Source organism: Pectinophora gossypiella, chromosome 8 (assembly GCF_024362695.1).
Source record: "Pectinophora gossypiella chromosome 8, ilPecGoss1.1, whole genome shotgun sequence".
Classification (NCBI taxonomy): domain Eukaryota; kingdom Metazoa; phylum Arthropoda; class Insecta; order Lepidoptera; family Gelechiidae; genus Pectinophora; species Pectinophora gossypiella.
This window is the reverse complement of record NC_065411.1, coordinates 9,844,789-9,867,947: the sequence shown is the minus strand read 5'-3', so window position 1 is coordinate 9,867,947 and position 23,159 is coordinate 9,844,789. Positions and strand designations below refer to the sequence as shown.

At 37.7% G+C, this 23,159-nt stretch overlaps 2 protein-coding genes and 1 non-coding gene across 3 annotated transcripts in view; 2 read left to right on the top strand and 1 right to left on the bottom strand.

Moving 5' to 3' along the window:
- LOC126368747 (uncharacterized) overlaps window positions 1–23,159 on the top strand; it is a 161,607-nt gene that overhangs the window by 66,258 nt on the left and 72,190 nt on the right. The window lies entirely within an intron of this gene.
- On the bottom strand, window positions 1,889–22,472 carry LOC126368815 (uncharacterized). Its single transcript, XM_050012974.1, has 12 exons — window positions 22,405–22,472; window positions 18,267–18,336; window positions 15,239–15,332; window positions 14,705–14,862; window positions 12,960–13,109; window positions 8,721–8,927; window positions 7,046–7,348; window positions 6,497–6,633; window positions 6,160–6,305; window positions 5,294–5,460; window positions 3,739–3,890; window positions 1,889–2,048 (listed from the first exon to the last, which is right to left on the bottom strand). The coding sequence occupies exons 1-12, from the start codon at window positions 22,470–22,472 to the stop codon at window positions 1,889–1,891; spliced, it is 1,812 nt and encodes a 603-aa protein (XP_049868931.1).
- On the top strand, window positions 19,241–19,312 carry Trnam-cau (transfer RNA methionine (anticodon CAU)). The gene has a single exon. It is a non-coding gene; the product is annotated as a tRNA-Met (tRNA).

The following is a 23,159-nucleotide window of genomic DNA, read 5'->3' as shown; positions in this document are numbered from 1 at the left end:
CACACAAAATTCCACTTACACGAATCTCATTAACATGCTGTAAGGAGTAGGTACCTACTCTTCCGCTGTCTCTCATTAATGTATTTTTCTACTTTTGTAATTAATATATAAGCACTTGCACTTGAGTCGTTTAAAAAGAAGAGAAACTCTTCACAGTGAATCTTAAAACCTCGTATGCACTAGGCAACAATTAACACGTAACGCTCAACATGTACGACAGCGTTGAACAACAGCGCGCAACGTTGCCAGCTGAAGCGCTACATGTCGCGCGTCTTATTGTCTTTTTTTATTCATAAACAATAAGTATATCAATATGTCTGTTTAGAGATCATCGTTTTTGTCGATCATCAATAAAATTGTTGTCGACTAGAGACGTGACCCGTAACAACGCTAGGTCCTTTGGCGATATTTTGTCGATGACGCTAACTGTAACATGTCGCGCGCCAAATATTGCCAAGTGGAAACGCAGCGTTAAGCTTCGTATCCACTAGACAACAAAGCACAACTAGTAATGCCCAACATATACGGCAACGTTACGCAACAACGTGCGATGTTGCCAGCTAAGCGCAACATGGCGCGCGGTTTGATGTTTGTTAAGAGATCATCGTTAGCTGAACATTAATTGTTGTTGATTGGAGACGTGACACGCAACAGCATTAGTTCGACGACAGACGTGTAGTAGACGCGTAGACAGACAACGTTGTTAAAAAAAGTTTAGCGCTAACATTCAACATGTTGTGCAACATGTCGCGCGCCAAATGTTGCCAAGTTGAAATGTTCAATTCACGTCATGTTTCTATTTATTTCTCCAGGCTCGTTGTCATTCTTTATACTACTTACTACTATATGTTACTACTTGTTTAAATGATTAAAAGTTCTATTCAACGGCGAATATAGTTCCAAAGTAAGTACCTACATGTAGCTGTTGATATGTCAAAGTTACCGGAACTTGCATAAGGAGTATGCTATTTAGCAACTTGAGAGTGGCTATTGGGATTCTGCATACTTGGTACTTGTTCTTACTTGAAGATTCTCCACTCGACACAAGTCGACTCGCGTCTTTGCGAGTAGACACTCGAAGTCGAAGTATGTCAGGAATTAACACTCGATCATGTTACGATACTACTTTGTAGCAACTAATTTAAGAGGTTTTGACGTGGATTATGGTAAATAGGTAGGTACCTTAAGCTGAAAGCACATCCAGGTTTCTTCTCAGAATTCGTCTGAATTTTCAGTTTTATATGGAATTATGTAATTAAATTACCATTACAGAACAGGTATGGCAGATTTATGGTTGGTTTACTTTGAAAACTTCGGGTGCCATCCAGGCGCCGAATTCTTCTGATGGCAAGAAAAAGTCTACCTACCTTGTTTTGTACTTAATAGTAATCCCATACAAAACTGAAAATGATGGTGACGCATTAAAATACAAATATTATTTTTATTTATTACACCATATTAAAGTTCCATTTCCTCAAGAGCTCAATACTCAATTTATTAGAAGGTAGGTACTTACCTATTGTATAATACCTATTAGTCTTTATAATTTAAATATGCGTGTAATGGATGACAAGAAGATAAATTGTCAGTTAAAATAGACGACATAGGTAGTTTAATATTAATTTTATTTTAATATGTGATCAAAACTAAAGAGATGAATGTAATAATTAATAAACCATAAAATGATTTTTTTATAAAACGTACAATTTACCTAAATAAAATTATAAAAGTAATTTTGATCATCAACAATCAGCGGTGGTTGATGGGGCTTCTAGAAGTTGCCATTATGAACTGAATGTAGCCGAATAATAAGTTAAAAATCCTTATTGCCTTTTAAAATCGACTTGAATTTGCTTCTTCAAACATTCGAGTAGTTAATTCCAAGTTCTCACAGTATGTCAAAGTCTTGGAAGCCAAGGGGATGGCGGTCCTTATCTTTGATTGGAGAAACCGTAGGCTGTGCCGCTGCAGGATTTATCGATTGCCGACGTTTACTACCTTGATAGCCTTTGTCTTCTATACGAGCACCTGGCAGTATGGAGAATCTCCTGTAAAGAAAACAACATTCACACATACTAACACGTTCATAAACACGCATCACTGTTCTATAATCGATTAGTTAGAGCCACTCAATCGGGTTCGTGTCATGAAAGTAGCCTCACGGCTTCAGTGCTAGTGTCCAGTATTCCTGTTGTAAAAACTCTTTAATAGTAACGACATTGACAGCTTTTTATTTTCAAACTGTTCTTCTTTGTACTGATTCTATTTGCATAAAGGCTCAGTAATAAAGTTCTTTTTACATAACTTTTGTGACTTTTCGTCCCACTTAGGAAACATTCACGGGAACAACACATCACTCCTAGTGTATCTGAATATAATTATTTGTGACTTGTTAATTAGTTCCCTTAAAACTAGACCTTATTTCGTTCTACTTTTGATTTGATAAACCTGTCAGCCTGTCGGTACTTTTTTCCAGGCAAGTATTGAACATGCAAAAATTTACCATACGACCTCTCATGTTCTTAGTATTCTTCTAATTTTATGTTCGATACAATACAATACAAAATTCTTTACTGCACAATCATTCACACAAGAAAAGAATAGTATACAAGTGGGACAGAAGTGGCTTTAGTGCTAAATGGCAATTTCTTCCAGGCAACCTTTGATATAGAATTGAAAGTTTATACATCGCAAAATATTATATATAATTGTCATGGTATGATGATACACAAAAACCCTGTCATCGATAAAATCTTTCCATAGTTTGACTCAAACTATCCTCTTTTGACAATCAGGTATTTCCTTCCGCCCTTCACCGCCGAAGCGAATCCAAACACAAACTTATATGGATGAAAGGATTTCCAGTACGAGTTCCTGCTTGTGAAGTGTGATGAAAGAAATATGTTTTGATATTTTTAGATTTTGTTCTTAGAAGACATGTCACAGAATAAACAATATTACAAGGTACGAATAAAAGGAGCACTCTCCGCGCGGACTGTTCAGGACCCAGATATCGACCCCGCCGGTGTGGTCGACGATTTCCTTCAATCAGCGCTTAGCGCTATTGACTCACTTGGGTCGATTAATTCTTTCAAATATTTTTCCTCTCAGACGACGCCTTGAGCCGAGGTTCGCACCCAACTCGGCACCCTCAGGCCTGTTGTCTTAAACTTTGTACCGGGTGAGAGATAAATGTATAGCATACAATGTTTATCATTAATTATTATATTTCATTAAGTGTAACGTACCTAAGTGCATCAAACGGGAGAATTAATTGAATTAATAAAATTGTTAACGAAATTAGTCTACAACACACCGTGCTCAAAATTTTCAACATCCTTTACCCGCACACTTAACAAGCTTTAAAGCAATTAGGTGAAACGTGGTATATAAGTAAGTGGTTTTGGTGGTGGGTGGTGTAAGTGGGTTTGTAAGTTATGTGCTATTCCATGTTTTCTTTTATATTTGTTACTGTGGTGTATATAATAAACGCTTTTTTCATTGTTTCACAGCAGTTCAGTTGTAGTTCTGCAGTTGCACTGTCCCGGAAATGTTAAGAATGCTATCCAGAGAAATAGTTATATAGTTATAATAATGCCAAAAAAGACTTAGAAATTCTAAGTCATCATGACACTGATTGCGTTGACACTTGGCGATAGTTGAAAGGGTAGAAGATGTATATGATTCCCATTTGTCTGGCCACATAGAGTCAAGTAAATGTGAATAGATGAACCTTACCTTTGTGCAGGCAAAGTCGACATCTTCCTGAACAAATGTTGAGCTTCACTTTTCATGTCGTCGTCTTGCATCAACCCGACCATGGCCTTCTCTCGTTTCTCAATACATGCCTCTGTGATCTCAACCTCGCCTTCCGTGGACACGTTTATGCACTGAAAATGAGTTTAATTAAAACACACAATAACGGGTTCTTACCGCGTTTAAAGCAGGGATATGAGACTCCCGATATTTCGACACTGTTGCAAGTGCCATGATCACAAAATGATCTACTCCAAGCCCCCATCACCACAATACGATTAAATCATTATTGACTATTGTGACACTTGCCACGTGTCTTGACTTATATTTTTTACTAGACTATGGAATTCCACTTGCTTCGATCCTGATATATTTATCTTGCTTCCTCCATATTCATCAATCGCTTCATACACGGATACCGCCCCGGTTCACAGTAAAATGTATTGAACCTTTTCTAAGGACATCTCTAATTTGGTCAATGTACGTCCTTACAACTCTTGGTTGGGAAATTCTACTTATCTAAATTATGTCCATTCTTTCTCATCTATTCCGAAATTGGATGTGTAATAATATATATATGGGATTAAGGGTATAGATTAGGATAGATTAAATGCTCTCCCATTATATCCATCTAATCTCTTCCTTAAGATTATTCCTATAATAAAATATGTGCCCCAAGTAATAATGCTACTTGGTTCTAGCGATCAATCTCTTTCAGATTAAAAGGTTTCAGAAGGGATGTGTAATGAAAGTGAAATAGACAGAAAATGCTACTTGGGGCCCGAATTTATAAATGCGTCTGATATAATTTCCAAATGTAATTTACCTCCATTCGTACAATGAAATACTAAGAAATAAAGACTGCATTTTAGATGGAAAAGTTCATGGTTTTGAAAGATTCATTGAAAGGTAATTTAACTCCCTAATTTTCATATGTAAGTAGGCTCAGGGCTTGCCTCAGGGCTTGTTTTTATTATTGTTTTATTTTATTATAAAACTTTTAATCATTTTATCTCAAAACAGTACAAACATGATAGATAGAGATATGTTTATTTAACAAAAAACTTAATAATCATAATATTTGTTGAGTCGTTAGATCAGTTTATTGACCGTGACTTATAGAAAAAGTCAAATATTGGTAGGTCAAAAAGAAAATTCTATCAAACAAGAAAAGCTTTCCAAAAGAAGAATCATTTCACAAAGTGATTTCGACAATGTCCCCATCGGGAATCGAACCCGGACCTCCAGATCGTGAGCCCAACGCTCTAGCCACTAGACCACGGGGACTGGTAAATACATTTAGCTTTTTATTTTACGTAGGTATATTAGAAAGCTATATTATTATTATACAGAACGTATTTTCGCAAGTAAGTATATGAAAAGAAAAAAGTAAATTATGCGTTTTGAAATATTTCCCCTCATGCAAGATCATTTCTTCCTCGGCGTAAGACTCATATAATAATATTATAATCCTCGGCTTTACTCATCATCACTTTTTAAAACTTACAATTCATAAAATTTGTTCTCCAAATCATACCGTGTCAAAGAATTCAGCAACTTCTGGCATTCTGTAGGAGCGCGCGAGGGATGCCGCTTCGATCAACGATGCACGTGCTTCGGGGCGGTTGTTCGACATCACGTGGCCACGGGCGAGGAGAAAACAGGCATTCAGCAGCCACAAACGTTGGCTGGCTGCACGTGCCTCTACATGGAAATTGACAACTTAGTCATGGAATAAGGAATAATACTACGTATAGAACGGCAACTCCCCGCTCCCCACCAGCGTCTGAGCTAGGTTTACCTCACCCCCCTCGGACATAATTTAGCCTTGAATCGTATGGCATCAGACGTCACCCACACAGATGCGCGTATACGATAACGTCAATGTGGTGGTGCCTGTGTAAAATGAGGTTGTTTGTATGAAGTGTCCGGGGTGTGACTTAGTGCAATCTGTGGGGAATTATATAGATCCTTCTATTCTCGTATGTTTATTAGTGAGACGCCAGAGGCGACTGGCACGGCTCATGTAACTACTCTACGTATTTATTTAAGTAAATAGATAGTAGTAGCCGGGACTATAGGTTTAGGTGCTTTAAGAATCACGAAATAATCTTATTTTCCAGTCAGTCTTCATTCAGACTGTAATGTTCGAATAATAGACGGTCTCACAAAGTGATTTCGACAATGTCTCCAACTGAAATCGAAACTGGGCCTCCAGATGAGTCAAACGCTATAACCACTAGAGCACAGAGACTGTTAATTAATTAACAAGATACTTTCCCTCACATTGGTGAAATGGTGTACGCCCATTGTTTCGCGTGGTACTGAGATTTCGTGGCTATAAAGCAAATTTCAATCAAAAGAATCTGTCAATAAAGATAAAAAATAGTTACAAAATGTTACCTGCTTGGCACTTGTATGCATAAAAGCGGGCCTTGATGCTCTGTTTGGTATCAATATGCAAGCGAGCGAGTTCGTGCAAGAGGTAGCAGCGTTCAGACGGGCGAGCGCTCAAACTCAACGCCATTTCTAGAGCTCGTAGACGGCGTCTGTTGATATAGTACATTAATAACCCACATGGAACTTACATTACAAAACACAAGAAAAATATTGGAATAAAAACTTTATTTAATATGCTGCATATTTTGATATCGAGTGTTGCAAGTCCTTGTCTGTCAACATGCTTGCTCAAGTAAATATTACTGTAGAAAATTGTTTTTTTAAATAAAAATAGCCTCACTTGGCATCTCGTGGAGGTTCCGGTGGTCGGACTTTTAACACCGAATCTCTACTTGGTTCCCTTGACAGAGCTATCCCAAGCAGAGCAAACGCTCTCTTCTCACGGTCAGATTCGCTCATTCTACTGCTGACTCGTTTCTGAAACAAATGTTTATCAACATCAAGTCTAGATTCTTCTGTGAGCTTCAATACAAATTGGAATGAATCATTCACAGTATCAAAATATCAAAACAAACTGTAATAGTTGGACAAACAAGCTAAGCGTGGATGTATTGTACCCTAATACTCGTAGTAGTAAATATCACATTGGGTTCAATGATGGCAATATCTTCGAAAATATCCTTTGATCGAAGTTTCTTCGGTTCTTTCTTTTCTTTAATACATAATGCTATTTAATATACAATCAGGAATGCTCATTTATGTCTGCGTTATTCATAACAATAAAACTTTTATGTACGTACCCATAAATTTTATTTTGACTTCATGAACAAGCTTTCAGAAAGTTGCGAATTATCTAGGCACTAGCTTATTATTGGAATAACTTACGTACCTGATCCAAGAATGCGTTTGCAACAATATTCTGTAGCGTGTGCAAGAACTTTTCTTTCCCAGGTATCATGTTTGCTGGTTTCCTTGAAATCTGTTCCATAGCAAACTCTGCATTCTCAATACATTTAGCAGTTTCACGTTTCTCGAGCATCGCTTCTGCAGCGGCCAACAGGCGATTGGCGTCAATTATATTTTGTTTCTGTGCTCTTTTCAATTGTTTCTTTCGAGTCTCGGATAGACGGGCCCGGGCTGCTGATTCGGATGCACGAGCCGCGTAAAAAGGACAACGCTCACGAAGGACTTCCTGTAAGAAATATAAATGTTAATCAATTGCCAATGAAGTATGTGAATTTCGGAAGACACTGGCTCCTGAAATACAGTTATACTAGTTTAAGAGCCAGGGCCTTATTTATAATTGTTACTTGTTTGTTGTACTGAATAAACTTTATTTCTTTTTTTCTTTCCCTCTCGTAAAATGTATTTTCCTACAGTGTGTGTGTGTGTTCTTTGTTTACTGCCAAAGATTACATGAGCAAATAATAATATTTGAGGTAAATTGAGGTATAATTGCGGCAAGGTACACACATACATACATAAACTCACGTCTATTTCCCACCGGTGTAAGCAGAGACTATGGAATTCCATTTGCTTCGACCCTGACACATTTCTCTTGCTTGCTGTGAGGTATTTCTAATTTTTTCTAAGACTAATTATTTTATGACCAAAGCTTGTTTTAACAGTGTCACTGAACTACTTACACACACTAGTGAAAAGTTCATCACAAGTTTTATGATACTCGTTCGTTATAATTACCCACTATGTTGTACGTGGAAGATAAGAATATGAATTTATGAGCTGGCTCAGGTGTTGGCTAGGTTACCGGTGCATACTCGTATAATACAGTCAGGACTAGACATGTAAGTAAATATATTATTTTAGTTATTATGGTAGCTGTAACTTACCCACTGCAGTAAGAAGAACTGAATATTATTCGCTGCAAAATTTTAACGGTTTTATTTGACAGCTTCCGTGGTCTAGTCCAGAGTTCGAATCCCGGTGTGGACATATCATAAAAATCACTTTCTACCCAAACTTCGTAACCAAACTAGGGATGGTTAGGACATCACAGGCTAGTTGTCCTAAAGTAAGATGATCCGTGCTTCGGAAGGCACGTTAATCCGTTACTCCCGGTAACTACTTACTGATGTAAGTAGTCGTTACATGGGCCATGTCAGGGGCCTTTGGCGGCTCAATAGTAACCTTGACACCAGGGTTGATGAGGTTGGTAATTCACCTCACAACCCACACGGTAGAAGAGAGAGGTGCAAAAATTTGGTATTAAAAACTAACTGTACATAAGAGTAGCGTATATTATACTCCAAACATATCAGCCGTCAAAAGTTTTCAAAATAAAATAGGTACTTACCTACCTAGATCTTCTAAAACCTTGATTGAGGGAGATGCTGATATGACATTGCATTTTTCTTTGTAATCAGATGGAAACTCACAGAAAGCTCGGTGAGGTGTGGGTACTTAGTTTATCTTGCGATGAATGTACCTATGACTAGCTCAATCGGAACATGGCCGGGAGCTTATGTTATGTTCAGATGGAAACTGTATTTTTATTTGCTATATTTTCTTTTGCTGAAGAGTAATAAAAATTGTTTTTAACTTACTTGTCGTTTTTCAATGTCTGTTAAGGCGCAAGTGGCCAGTTCTTGCAGTTTTAAAGAGTCTTTTTGATTGGCAGATATGAGTCTCTCGTCTTTGTGTAATTTCTGAAGGAAGTACTTGTCGTGGGCCATACGTTCCAGGTACTTGGAAGCCATGAGTCGAGACATGTGGCGAGCCTTGTGTTTCTCCACTCGATTCATTTCTTGGTACTGAAAACATTGTAGAAGTCAAAATAAGTAATCGTTAACGCCTTATCCTTCCAGCAATCCGCCTGCAAGAAAACGTAGGTAAGTATGTCAGGATCGAAGCAAATGGAATTCCATATTCTCTTCTTATTCCGATGGGAAATAGGTGTCAGTTTCTCTAGGTGTATGTATTACACTGGCGATAGATTTTTTTATATCGATTTAGTAGATAAGTACCTAGTTCCAGAGATTACTTCCTACAAATAAACTTTACCGCATTAAAATGTTCGTACGTAAAATCGTAAAAACGTTGATATATCTTCTCATCTATCGTGTAGATTGTGAGGTGGATTACCAACCTCATCAACCCTGGTGTCAGGGTTATTATTGAGCCCCCTGGTTCATGTAACGACTACATACTTACATCGCTAGATAGTAACCGGGACCAACGGCTGAATGTGCCTTCCGAAGCAGGGATCTATCTTTCGGACAATCAGATGATCAGCCTGCAATGTCCTAACTAAACTAGGGATCACAAAGTGATTGATGATAAATGTAGCAAGAGAGTGATGTATAATAATGTTACTCTTTTAAGTAGATAAGTTTATTTTAATAACAGATTGCGTGTGTCTAATGTAGGAGGAGCTCGGTGGCGCAGCGGTTAACGCGCTCAGTCTGCGATTGTTGAAGTAAAGCAACTTTCGCAAAGGCCGGTCATAGGACGGGTGACCACAAAAAAAAAGTTTTCATCTCGAGCTCCTCCGTGCTTCGGAAGGCACGTTAAGCCGTTGGTCCCGGCTGCATTAGCAGTCGTTAATAACCATCAATTCGCACTGGGCCCGCGTGATGGTTTAAGGCCCGATCTCCCTATCCATCCATGGGGAAAGGCCCGTGCCCCAGCAGCGGGGACGTTAATGGGCTGATGATGATGAATGTAGGTAAGCGCTTTTTAGTTTTGGTTATTCTAAATTAACAAACATAATGACGACTTAGATTTTTACATCAAAAGACTCTTCATTTGTCAGTATTTCGTTGTAACATCCGATGTTTTGTCTACTCTAAAGCAAAGCTTTCTAGGAGCATTGGTGTACCACAAGACCAGAAATTCAGACAGTTGGGTTGTTTCATCACAAAGGCAGGTGCAAACAGTTCTGTAATCCGGTTGAGAGCGTAGGAATCATGCACTGCTTCCCAAATCTCCTCTGTAGCTTCCGAAGGTTTCTACACATCTGTTCTACTCTAAATATTGAGTGTTTAGTTTTCATTCCCCTTTAGTAAATTTGGAGTATAGTGCTAGCAAGGCGATCAAAGCTTGGAATGTTATGAAGTAGGTTAATACATATTTAGGTAGGTAGGTTGGTACATATTTAAAATACTTAAGTAGAAATTTCGTAGGTACATTGACCGAATTGGAGTTGTCTTTAGCAAAGGTTTAGTGCAATCTACTTAATCTGAATCGGCATGTGTGTATGAAATATCTCGGAATGTGGAGGAAACAAGAGAAATGTGTCAGGATCGCAACAAACGGAATTCCATAGTCTCTGATTACCCTGGTGTGAAACAGGTGTTAGTTTATGTATGAATATTATGTATGTAAAATACGTTGAATAAGTATTTTTGTTTTTTCTTTACAATCATGTTTTCAAACGAGTTTATATCTGCTCATTGAACTGACGCTGACGGTTGGTATAAAAGAAACTAATACTCATTTTCGTTAAAAAGAATCTTTTCAGTTGGTAGCAATATTACAAGTTAGAATCTTACAATTTTCTACCACGCTTCTTGCTGTACTTTTGCACGGAAATAAGTATTAAAGTTGTTCAGTTGGTGTAATAAGTACTTACGATATTATTCTATTCATATAACTTTTAAATTGACTATCCAACAGACTGGTTTCTTTTATATTGTAACGAGATTTCGCTACATAATTTCTACAACTAAGTTTCAAATAAGTTTACTGTTATAATATTGTTATTGTAAAGCTGTTGAATCGAATTTTCCGACAGGAATCATGAGGAAAATCATAGTCTGAATGCCCCCTTGGTATTCGTTATGGTGTCACTAAAACCCAAACGTACTTGTACGGGGTGTAAGTGATATCGTAACGAATGCTGAGGTGAATGTTTCAGCTCATTATTCTGAGTTAAAATCAAGAGGAATTTCCAACGCAAAAGTATAGCAAAAAATAATATGAAAATAATATATATACAATTTTATTTTGAATTGAATACACTATTTCTATTAAAGTAATTGGTATTATATTATAATGTATTTACACCATTAACACATGTTTATGGAACGCGATGTTCGTGCGTCACCCAATAGGGTCCACATAATATCAGCGTCGTGGTTCGCGCCGCGACTTGTGCTGAGTGAGGCCCTTTTATCTCAGGACGTCCACCACCACCTTATGATCATTTCGACTAACATCCTTCTTGCTTTTTTGTAATTGTTTTAGTGGAAATAAGATATGATATTGTTGTCTTTCTTTTTGTGTGTGGCGTCCTTTCATAATAAACTATTTCTATTCTATTCTATTCTAATTGAAAATAATTTAAAAAGACACAAAAAAAAACATAAATGAAGGGAAATTTCAGAATCGCGGTCTGAATTATCCTCTCAGTATTCGTTACGATGTCACTCATCACTAATTTAAGAGCCACGCTCTTATCGGTGTAGCATTTTGCTTGTTGGTGGTATACGATGTCACTAACACCCAGTATTTCGCACGTGAGTTGAAGGCTGGAGTGATTAAAAAATAAGGCCCCAGACTCCCATCTCCCGCTATCTTGTGCATCTCATAACTTTTATAGCTGTATTAGGTGGTAAGTAGAATGCTTATACCAGCCGGGTTTGTATGATAACTGCACTGCACGCGGCGGAAATTATATTGAGCGCTTCGACCAATAAACGATACGAATGCTATCTACGTAGATGGACGTCAAACAGCTATTGGTCGAAGGCCTCAATAGAATTCGCACCGCGCGCGGCGCGATTACCGTGCAGAGCCTTAAGTTTATGTTGAGTATACCAAAAAGTTTGATTCTTTCAGAAACTAATCCTTTCTTTTTGAGACTGATTTGTTCATTCCACTAAATTTAATGTAACGACGGCATAGAATTCGCTAACGTCAAGTAAAAGACCAAGAGCGCAATTTAGTGGGATTTTTCTATTGCCGCAAAACACGATAAGAACTTAGTTTTTTGTACTCATTTCCTTACATGCTAACATGTCTAATTACTCTTAATGACTTGCCTCACGCTACAATAGTTTTAGATAATTTCTTACAAAAGTACCTACAGAAAAGTGAGCCTACCTCTCCCAATCAATAAGACGCTACTAATATTTTTTGATGGAAGTACGTCATGCATAAAGGGGTAGTTATGGGTTCCGCCCAATTTTCTGTGTGTTTCCGGGTGCTTAGAAACTCGAACAATTCAAAAATTCATGCCCCACGAACGCTCTCGATACCATTTCCGTATGTATTGAGCTTTAGTGTGGGAGGTGAAGTGTGCTGGCTGCTATTTGTGTAGGTATAGAATAACACTTATACTTAGTCTCCCGGATCATAGAGGCTATTCATTAATTACTCTTTCGTAGCAGTGTATAAGATTAGGATTCCGGACATTTTATTAAAATATCATCATCATCATTTTATTAATTTAGTGTTCTTCAAACCCGCACTGAAGAGTGGTGGAGTACCCCCTCTGGTTGATGGAAGGGAGGCCTGTGCCCACCAGTGGGACGTATATAGGCTGTTTATGTTATGTGAATGAATTTATTGAACAGTTTAATAAGAATTATGGATAAGAGTATTATACGTTTGTGATGAAGGTAAACATAGAGATGCCCCACGAGTGTTGTCGGTCCACTGGGACGCCGAAACTGACGGTACTGTTCGTTTCATATGTAAATCACAACGAAATGTTATGGTTGCGCTGCTTTGTCCGGCCAAGTAGTTAATGCCGTCTGCGGCAAATCTACAATTAGTCACGGCAAAAAAAAAAACGTCTTGGCACAAAGTATGTAGAGGTATGTGTAGGTTAGGCGTAATACCTGAGGAGTCGGGTTCGAGTGCATTCGACTTTGCCGGATTACAACTTTTGGAGCGTACTGGTCGACGTCAGCCATCTTGAATTCCAGTCTCCGAATGAAGGAAACTGAAGATAATACCTTCCTAGCGTTCCTATTGACACATTCGCGGATCTGGAAGTAAAGAATATTCATAATGAACAGGAATACACATAGTGAACGAGTGCCCTCTACACCGGTTCCCAGGTGGCATAGCCGAGCTGCATTGTGTGACATGCGGCAGAGATTTAGTTATGGGAGCTTAAGCTGGATATATGATCCAGGCAGGATATTTTATTTTTGTTTGACAAACGCAATAATAATAACTGACAGGAATGTCTTGTTTTTAAACAGTCTAATTCTGAGCACAGATTTCCTTCGCTAATCAAAAATATGTCGATATTCCACAATTCCTCTGCAGCATTCCTCTACAAATTATATTTCATACTAATATAATTCCAGTTACAAACAGAACAACGCTAGTATTAATATGATGGAATATGTAAATTGATCAATGGCTTTACTGTAATCGAATATTCACACACATAATTATGTTTATCTGGATTTCACTGGATTACTTAGCACTAAACCCTTTGTGAATTGAAACGTTACTAATTTGGTTGGGCCAGGATCATTGGACAGTAGTAATCTACGTAGTCCTTAGAGAATAAACTAACTACATTTGGGGATAAATATACTAACTTTACTAATCCAATAAAGGCTTTTATGTAGCACTAGGAACAGAGAACACAGAACGCGTTCTGCTGCTTATTGCATCGGTATAAATATACAGAAAGATTGAGATTGAAGTATCACAAATCTGTCAAAATCAGAACTTCTGTTTTGATACCAAATCCAACACACCAACCTTCAAACACACTTTCCTTTTACCTAGCAACAAATCCTCTAATTCCATGAAACCAAAAGTCCAACCTCTCGACTTGTTAGCTAATTACATTACTACAAGTTTACTCAGTCAATTTATATCCTTTCCACATTCCCAGTACATATCGATAATCTAGTAGCGAGTTTGTTCAAATACATACTACTTGTGTTTATTCTACGAGGAACTAAAACCAATCGTTTCTCAGAGGCTGTTTTCTAAGTGTCAACAACAAAATAAGTACTATCATTCTATACATACAGGTGTTAGTGACATCGTAACGAAAACTTTAAGGGATAATTGTATTAAGACCATAATTCTGAGTTGATATCAAGTAAAATTTGCCGTCGCAAAAGTATAGAACTGAAAATAATTAAAAAAGAACACTAACATTTTCAAGAATTAGTTATCAACTCAAAAATTACCTGAATCATGCACCTCAGTATTCGTTACGATGTTACTAACACCCTGTAAAGAGTATTACTGGATATTCTTCTTTTAGTGAAAGTGCGACTGCCTAGCACTATAATTATTAGTAGAAATCAAGATTCGATGTTTGATTCACCACAAATAACCCTATTATGTTTAAAAAAACAGTTTACACCATAATATGGCCATATAATATTACGTTTTATTGCCATGCCTGTATAGCACGCATCCTATACAGGCATGGCAATAAAACGTAATATATATTATATTCTTCGTAGATATTCTCGTTGAGCCAAAAACTACCACTCAGACGTTTCTCTCTCACACAGTATACCTACTATCGTTTTGTGAGTTCATGCACTACGAATCCAGACCTTATTACATAGAGCTACTACTTTAATTTATTTTAAATGTTTACCGTCTCTTCAGCGATGCGGGCAACGAAAGCGAAGTTGGGTGGGAACCTCCTCAAGCGTTGTCCTCGATGCGCCAAAAGCAACGAACGTTCAAAGGCACACTTCTCATACTCAGTCTGAGCGCGCATTTGCAGCGCTGACAGGTTTTCCGGCTCCAGTTCTACGAATATGAATTCAAATTCAAACACACGAAATAAACGAGTGCACTAATGAATGCAGTTTGTGGGTGAAATGCTGCTATTAGATTGCGTTTGATAAAATTAGAGGCAGTTATTTGGAACTGTTTAAGTAAATACTGTACGAAGAACGAGTAGTGCTTTAAAATGGTTGATTATTAAACGCAATACATAAAACTTGGGTATGTGACGTCAAATAGCAACTACAGGATGTTTACATGTTGAAAGTAACAAATGTGGGATGTCTATTTGTATCAAAAAAGAAGTAAGATTGGATTGTTTTTTTTTAAAGACATAAGATTGTCGCTGTTTACGTTGACAGTATTTTATATAAAAAAAAATTAAGTATGTCATACATACCAGCGGCTCTAGCGGCATCTTCCAAGGCTCCAGCATAATGAGTGGATCGGGCTCGGGCCAAGCTGCGTCCCAGTAGAGAACGTACATCTGAATCCTGGGTAATCAATGTTTATTAAACAAATATTGCCGAACATTATATCAAGCGGATGATATGAAGTATGTAGTGACATCGCTTTACGTCGGAGGCTACCTAATTGCAGCCGTCGCGGCACGGCAACCGCGTCGCGCGCGGCGCAAATTATATCGAGTGTTTCAACCAATAGCCGTTCGACGTCTATCCACGTATATAAGGTGTTTGTGACACCGTAACGAAAACTTTGAGGTATGATTCTAATTTAAAAACTTTAATGATTTTTCCGACAGGAAATTCCACTTGATATTAACCCAGAATCATGGTCTGAATCATCCCCCTCAGTATTCGTTACGGTGTCACTAGCACCCATACGTACTTGACTAATTGTACGTATTGCGAAAGTATATAATTTAAAAAACACAAAAAAAGTCATGAATTGTACGACGGAAATTTCCACTTCATTTTAACTCAGAATCATGATCTAAATCACCCCCTTAGTATTCGTTATGTTGTCCCTAACATCCTGTATAGCATTCACTGCGTTTATTGGTCGAAGCCCTCAATCGCGGCGCGGTTGTCATGTAGACCCTGCTGGTGTAACACCAATCATTGGTTAGCTGGATGTTAGCGGATAAGCGTATGATAGATTGCTCAAAGTTCTTCGAGCTGGCCTTTAAGTTTTCCCGACAGGACAAAACTTTTTTCTGTACTACTACTATTTAATAGGAAGTGTGCGTTCCTTCAATTGGAGTCTCCACTGAACGATCTATCATTAATACAAGCCACTGAAAGACCCACCACAACTTAGTTGAACATTCTCATTCACACGCGCAACCGAAACTAGATACCTACTAGTTACTTTGTAAGTAAGTCAGTCCGCCTTCTGAACTATCTCGCAATTTCAATGTTACAAAGACTCCCTTCTTTAAAAATCCACTTTGGACGTTTTAACAGTAAAATTACGCTACGACACATAAAAGAAAATAAGTGCCTAGATTGTCTAGACATTCATGATTTTAGGTAATAAAAAGCAAAATTACACTTTCTCTCTGTCCTCATTTCCATACAGACTTGTGCCAAATTGAGATGAGGGTGGGAGAGAGTATTATACGAAGTCTAGTAAATATCCAACTAAAACACAATGACACAACATTCTCTGTAGTGCCTTATAAATCTAGTTTACTGTAGGAAGCTGGAAGATATTTAAATAATAATTGAAAGCTACGAATATTCATGCACTTGCAAATATTAGTTTGTTTAAAGTTACTTTGTGCAAAATAAACATTGTACATTTTGTGTAGAAATATAAACAACCTATCAGAGCAACCCGGAGGATATTCCTGAAATACACACCATGACTGATCTGCATTTTAAGAGTAATGTTGTGTACCGTTAAGTACAAGTTATCCATTATATTTCATAGAGTAGATTAAACAAGTAACTTATACAAAATACCTGTCTGGCACGTGTCGACGAACAGAGTAATAAAATGTGTAGCAAAACAGTTTATGTGTCTTAGAGATATTTATTTATTTATTTAGAGATATGCCACGTGGGCGCTAGCGCTCCGTTGCAACATCGCATTGGACTTCTGTCATTTAACATAATAAATCACAACACAAGCCAGAAAATGAGGGTGAAACTACCTATTTATCCCATCAGGTGTCGCTACTGTTGAGTGTTCTTAAATTTTGATAGTTCCCCATACTTTTTGAGTAAACAAATATATTGTTTTGATTATAGTTTTACTATGTAACCCTTTGTGTAGCGTTTAACTGCAAAATCATAGTATTTTATTTATTCCCTAAAGATCGAAAAGAAGAATATTTAAAAAAACTTATTTTCAATCAAAATTGCGTTTTTCCAACTGTTGGCTGCTTTTGTTTTCGGATCTCGTCCTTCAGACGGGATACACTTCACGTTGATCCATGTTTTATAGCAATTCATCGTGAATTTAGGCTGGACAGTATGAATAACTAACTAGCTATGTGTTATGTCTGATTGTTGAAATTTTAGTTCCGTGCAATAAAGTATATTTGATTTGATTTGATTAATAACTTTCAAAATTTAGGACCAGCCAACAGTGCTGCTATTTGAGCTTCTACTTTTTATCCTCATTACGCTGCGTCTCTACATTGTTGCACTTATTATGTAAAACGAATCGGTCGACAGCAGTTGTCGTGTCGTGATATTTGACGCGTTGGAAACAATGTTGATGCGTCGGCAGCTGCTTTTAACGAATGTCGACAGCTGCAGATGTTTCTATCGATTCGAAAATCTTGATTTTACCTTCGTGAATAACACTGAAGTCATTAAAGTAAATACTTTAGCAATATTTATCTAACTAGTATTAAAGCCACGGGCCATGTCTCGGGATAGGTGTTCATTCTACACGCTCGGTTTGACTCAGGGTGCGCACAACAAACATTCAGACTACGTCTAATTGCGTGTTTACTGTGAATCTAAACCGAAATGTTTGCTCTACAGGAGTGGACTTAGTTGTATAGTAAAGACAATCAGAAAAATATTTAGAATCTTTTTTGGCATTTGCGCTCAGTCCCTTTGATGAATGTGGTGTTCTGGTCTTCTTCATCCTGGGGCCTTAGCCAAGTTACAAACGATTATGACAATTGACAGTGACAGTGAAAAAAATGTATGACCCTGTATAACTGGTGCCACACGGGCATTGTTGCTCCGTTGCGTCGTCGTAACGGACTGTCTTGTTTCATATTGAGCACGTGAGAAGTTATTGTGATTCAAGAGTATCTACTTACCAATACCTAAGTACGTATCTGCTGATTATAGAGGTGCAAAATATAAGATCGCCTTATCTGCCGTGTATTGAATAGTTGGTAATATTTGAGTCTATTTTTGTGCAGCAAAGTATTATTTGTTGTAAGTATTGTTTTGCCCCAACCTCTTTCCCCTGAATCCTTATCTGTGTACAGTACTCACGTTCCACCGTAGCGCTTCAGTGTATGCATGTATAGCTTTCTCGAACTGCTCGTGGCGTTGCAAGTAATTTCTGAAATAACACTTTGTGAGTGAAAATTAATTCTTGACAACATTACATTGCAGAACTCTCTCATATTCTCCATCATATACAAAGGATGTAGAGGTGGTATTTTAGGCTTTAGATAGAATGATATTTTGTAATGATGATGACCAGAACCAAAGTAATGCACTAAAATACTAAACAAAAATTAAGCACAAATACAGGGGCGATGCCTACCGAGCGTCCTCGAGCAGGATTTATTTGTGAATTTATTTATTTAAAAGACGAGCATAACAGCTAACAATCATAACACAGGATAACGTCTAATAGTGATATCATCAGGATATCATCTAATAGGTATTATACCAGATTGTAAAACCAGTATAGTGTCGTACAGCATGATCGACCTTAAAAACTGTGATAGCAAAAAGAAAAAGACAAAAATTCTGGAAAATTATTAACGGTGTGAAGCACAGATAAATATTGGATACGTCCATAAAGCTGAAACAGTACCAGAAAAATCCCTGTCCAAAACACTTTAAGATGTGTAATGCGCGTTTTTCCGACGTAGTAAATTAAGTAAGTACGCAGATCAGATTGTCAATTTCTATGTCAAGGTACCTATTGTATGCGGCTGAGTTCCCTCCACGAAAACGTGATAAATATAGGAATTTATGCCATACACTAACGGTAACATCCCCAGAATTTTGTTGGATTCAATCTCACGAGCATTGAAATAGCAATGCGCTTTAGTTTCAGCTACCTGTGTTCTAGCAGTGGGGCAAGTGAATTAATAATTTTAAACTCAGTGTAATCGGAATTCCCGACCATATTAATGGAATTTATAGTGCATTCATGTTGCATATTTTACTCGAGGTTTTAACCCTAATATTTAAGTTGGAAATATCTATATATCTCCAGGAATGTTACAACGGCCTCCGTGGCTCATTGGTTGAGCGTTGGACTCATGATCCGGAGGTCCCGGGTTCGAATCCCGGTGGGGACATATCCCAAAAAACACTAGTTTGGTTGATCTCTAGTTTGGTTTGGTTTACAGGTTGATCACCTGATTGTCCGAAAGTAAGAAGATCCGTGCTTCGGAAGGCATGTTAAGCCGTTGGTCCCGGTTACTACTTACTGATGTAAGTATGTAGTCGTTACATGAGCCATATCAGGGGCCTTTGGCAGCTCAGTAACCTAACCAGGGTTGATGACGTTAGTATAGCACCTCACAACCCACACGATAAGAAGAAGAATATGTATAACATAACGTAAGCTCACGATTATATCGCAATTCGGTAGTCAGAGGTATATAAATAGCATAGATGAACCAAGTACCTTCATGTAACATATTTACAATAAGATTCCCACATATATTCTAGATTTACCTCTGGGCGGCTTTAAAACCGTATTTAAACAGAAACTTTGAATATAAAAGAAGCTGTTTTTTTTTGTTTTGGATATCCCCGAAGGGTAAGGCAAAGGGAACTATGCCCATACAGCCATGTCTGACGTATTTTTTTTCTTGATGATTAATGAAGTGATGAAAGGTGATGATGAGGGACCATAAGCCCCCACCCTCGGAGTAGACTCCTACTCCGAACCCCAAACGAATTAACTCAAAAGTCCGCATAAACTTTTGAGTTATGAAGCGGCTTCCCGGCACGAAGCGAAAATAGGCAGATACACTTAGTTCATTGCTTACTCCAATATAATAACACTCGCGAATGTCTTCCGACTAACTTAATGCGATCATTAACCACAAAACACCACTTCGTATTAATTATTTAGATTACTCAACGAAGAAAGCAACTGTCCCGTTCCCGTTTCCCGCCGAAAAGCCTAAAAGAAGCTGTTATGAGGTAAACTGCAGAGGACAGGGAATGCGTGGGAATAACCGTGTGAGAAACAATATTAGGCAGCCGAATTACTGAAATTGCATAACATCTGTCGTCTCTGAAACGCCTAAATGAAACTTATTAAACGACGACGTAATTTTGAGAATATTATATAAAAAAAAACTCAGTAGAATTTTATTATTTAAGTTGGTACCGTAAAAAAAGCAGACTGCCTACGTAGAATTGGAAAGTCGAACATTTTCCGTAATCCTATTATCTTTAAATGGATTTGTAAGAAACAAAAACAAATAGAATAATAAGGCTTTGATTTGGGAAATTTTGTAATATTTATTTCGCAACGGGATTTGTCGGCAATATTTAGAATATAAAATTTACTAAAGCTGTTTTTCTTTTATTATGTTCGTTATATTATTCTAATCCTAGCTTAGCATTTTATTTTCTAAAAGAGAATCTACACCTGGAATGATCATCATCATCAATTTAAGAGCCACGCTCTTGTCGGTGTAGCATTTTCCATTCCAGTCTATCAAAGGTCCTTGACTTCCCTATAAGACACGACGTTAACCTTTTCTTTAATCTGTTCCATGTAAGATCTTCTTGGTCTTCTCCTTCCTCTCTTTTCGTCTAGCTTTCCTTCTATGATGTAACCTGGAATGATACTAATGAAAATACATACAATGCGTTCAGCTGCGAATCATTCCATGCAAGCTTTTCTCCGCTCGAGTTCTATATAGTTTGAATTCATGTTTGTGGTTTACAGGATTTGTGCCCGGCTATAAGTTCGCCCCCTATTACAAGGGACTTAAACAGCTGACGAAGAGTGGCTGTATACTATATATACCTACTCCTCCGCCTACCCTTTCCGCGTTATGCCATGGTATGTTATGTCGTAAGTCGTAAATAGAAAAAGAAAGAGGGAAAACGTCCTGCGGGGTCGGTATCGGGGCCCTGACGTGTTTGTTGTCGTGAGCTGATTGGCCACTTTTATGGGTAGAGTAATCGGGTCGTGAAGATCATATATTTGGTCTTTTGGGCGCCGATAATTTTCGGTGCTGTTGCTAAGCGACATGTATTCGAAATTTAAATATTACAACGCAGTGTGCTATATTGTATACAATAGTAGTTTTATTATTGACACACTTATACTTGTAAGTAGTAGTATGATTGTGGAACGTGCAATGCGCCAGAGTAGGTTAAGTGCTCCCTGGACGTAACAAAGGACTTCGACTCAGCATGTTGTACACTTTAATTAAGCAAACCTAAGGAATTCATTTTGCCAAATTAACAATTATCATTCTTCGTCAGTGTTTCGCTAATGTAATCATAAAGTCTGAAGAGACCGTAACAACTCCTAACTCGATTGGACAAAACATCTTGAGTTTTAGCGCAATATTTGTAATAAATTGCTTAATTTTTGCAACCGTCATTTTAGAAGCTTTTTCATCAAGGAAATACATTGAAATTGTTTTCTCTGGCCACGAAACTAAAGATTCCTGATTTAGTACCGTGTTCGGTAAATTAAAAAAACCGTAGTTTTTTAAACTTTTTTATTTTTTATCAACTTGAGTTTGTATGCAATAATTATAACACAAACTAACAACTAGGTATGTTCCCAATTTGCGCTACACAGAGATACATCGCAAAATAAACTAAGTGCCCACACTTCACCTGAGCCGTAGTAGGTATTATTCCTTATTCTATGCGTGAGCTTTGTGTTAGACCAACGTAATAGGTGGTGCAATAAACCACAGGGAAATAATATGGTCGAGTTATAACTCTATCAATACATCGAGCTATATACCCAGCAGGAGAACTTATTATAAAAACTATATAATATATGAATTCAGTTATAGAAACAAAGTTTGACATAAGTATATAAAACCGTACCTATCGTACTGATCTCTATAATTATTAACATATATTGAGCTAAGACCGATTAGAAACACCTTTATATCAAACATATAAGGGCAAAAATACACACTTGTATACACTTTGTGATTCGTACGGAGTCATGCAACTTCCTTCTGCATCCTGCATCAGCCTGTAATGTCTTAACCAAACTGCATCACAAAGTGATTTTTGTGATATGCCCCCACCGGGATTCGAACCCGGGACCTCCGGATGTGAGCCCAACGCTCAACCACTGGACCACGGAAGCCGTGAACATGTTGTGAAGTCTATTGTCGCGTGTATTTCATGTTTGTCATTATTACAAAAGGGAACTCTTTTAAATACTCACCCTCTCTCTCTATAGACCGTGACGACGTTAAAAAGAGGTTTCTCCTCCAGTGCCAATTTCTTCTTCATGTTTCCAATGTGTCCTTTGTGTCTCGTTTGACAATACTCCCGACCTCAACAGGGTGTGAAAAATATGTTTTCCTTAAAAATATACGTGTAACGTCTCATCAATGTTTGGAGACAAACATGGCATATCATCATGCCAATTGATTGTTGCTTTTAAATGCATTCGAGATGTACAGAAAGCTCGGTGAGGTGTGGGTACTTAGTCTTGCGATGCATGTACCTATAACTACACCATTGGGATATAGGTAGTCGTGCGCGTACGTTATGTTATGTTCAACATGTGCAAAGTATTGTCATCTTTTGAATAGATACTTTGTTTGTATTTGTCAGGGCTAAACCAATGATTAACGAATTTGTTTTCGAATTCATGTTTGGATCATAAATGATTATGACGTGCTCAGCGGTAAAGGAAAACATCATGAGGAAACCCACATTCCCGAGAAATGCATTTCCGCAGGTATGTGACCTAACCTGTATTGGGCTGGTTTTCCCTTCGCGGGTTGGAAGGTCAGACAGGCAGTTGCTTCTGTAAAAAAGCGGACCTCTTAAATCTTCAGGTTAGGTAAGCGGACCCTTGTGAAAAAAGTAATGTTGCTAGGGAGATGATGACTGTGTTTGTGTGGTAAGTATTTTAAGTATTCTATTGCATTGTATTATACTACTACGTATACATTGTATTATACTACGTGC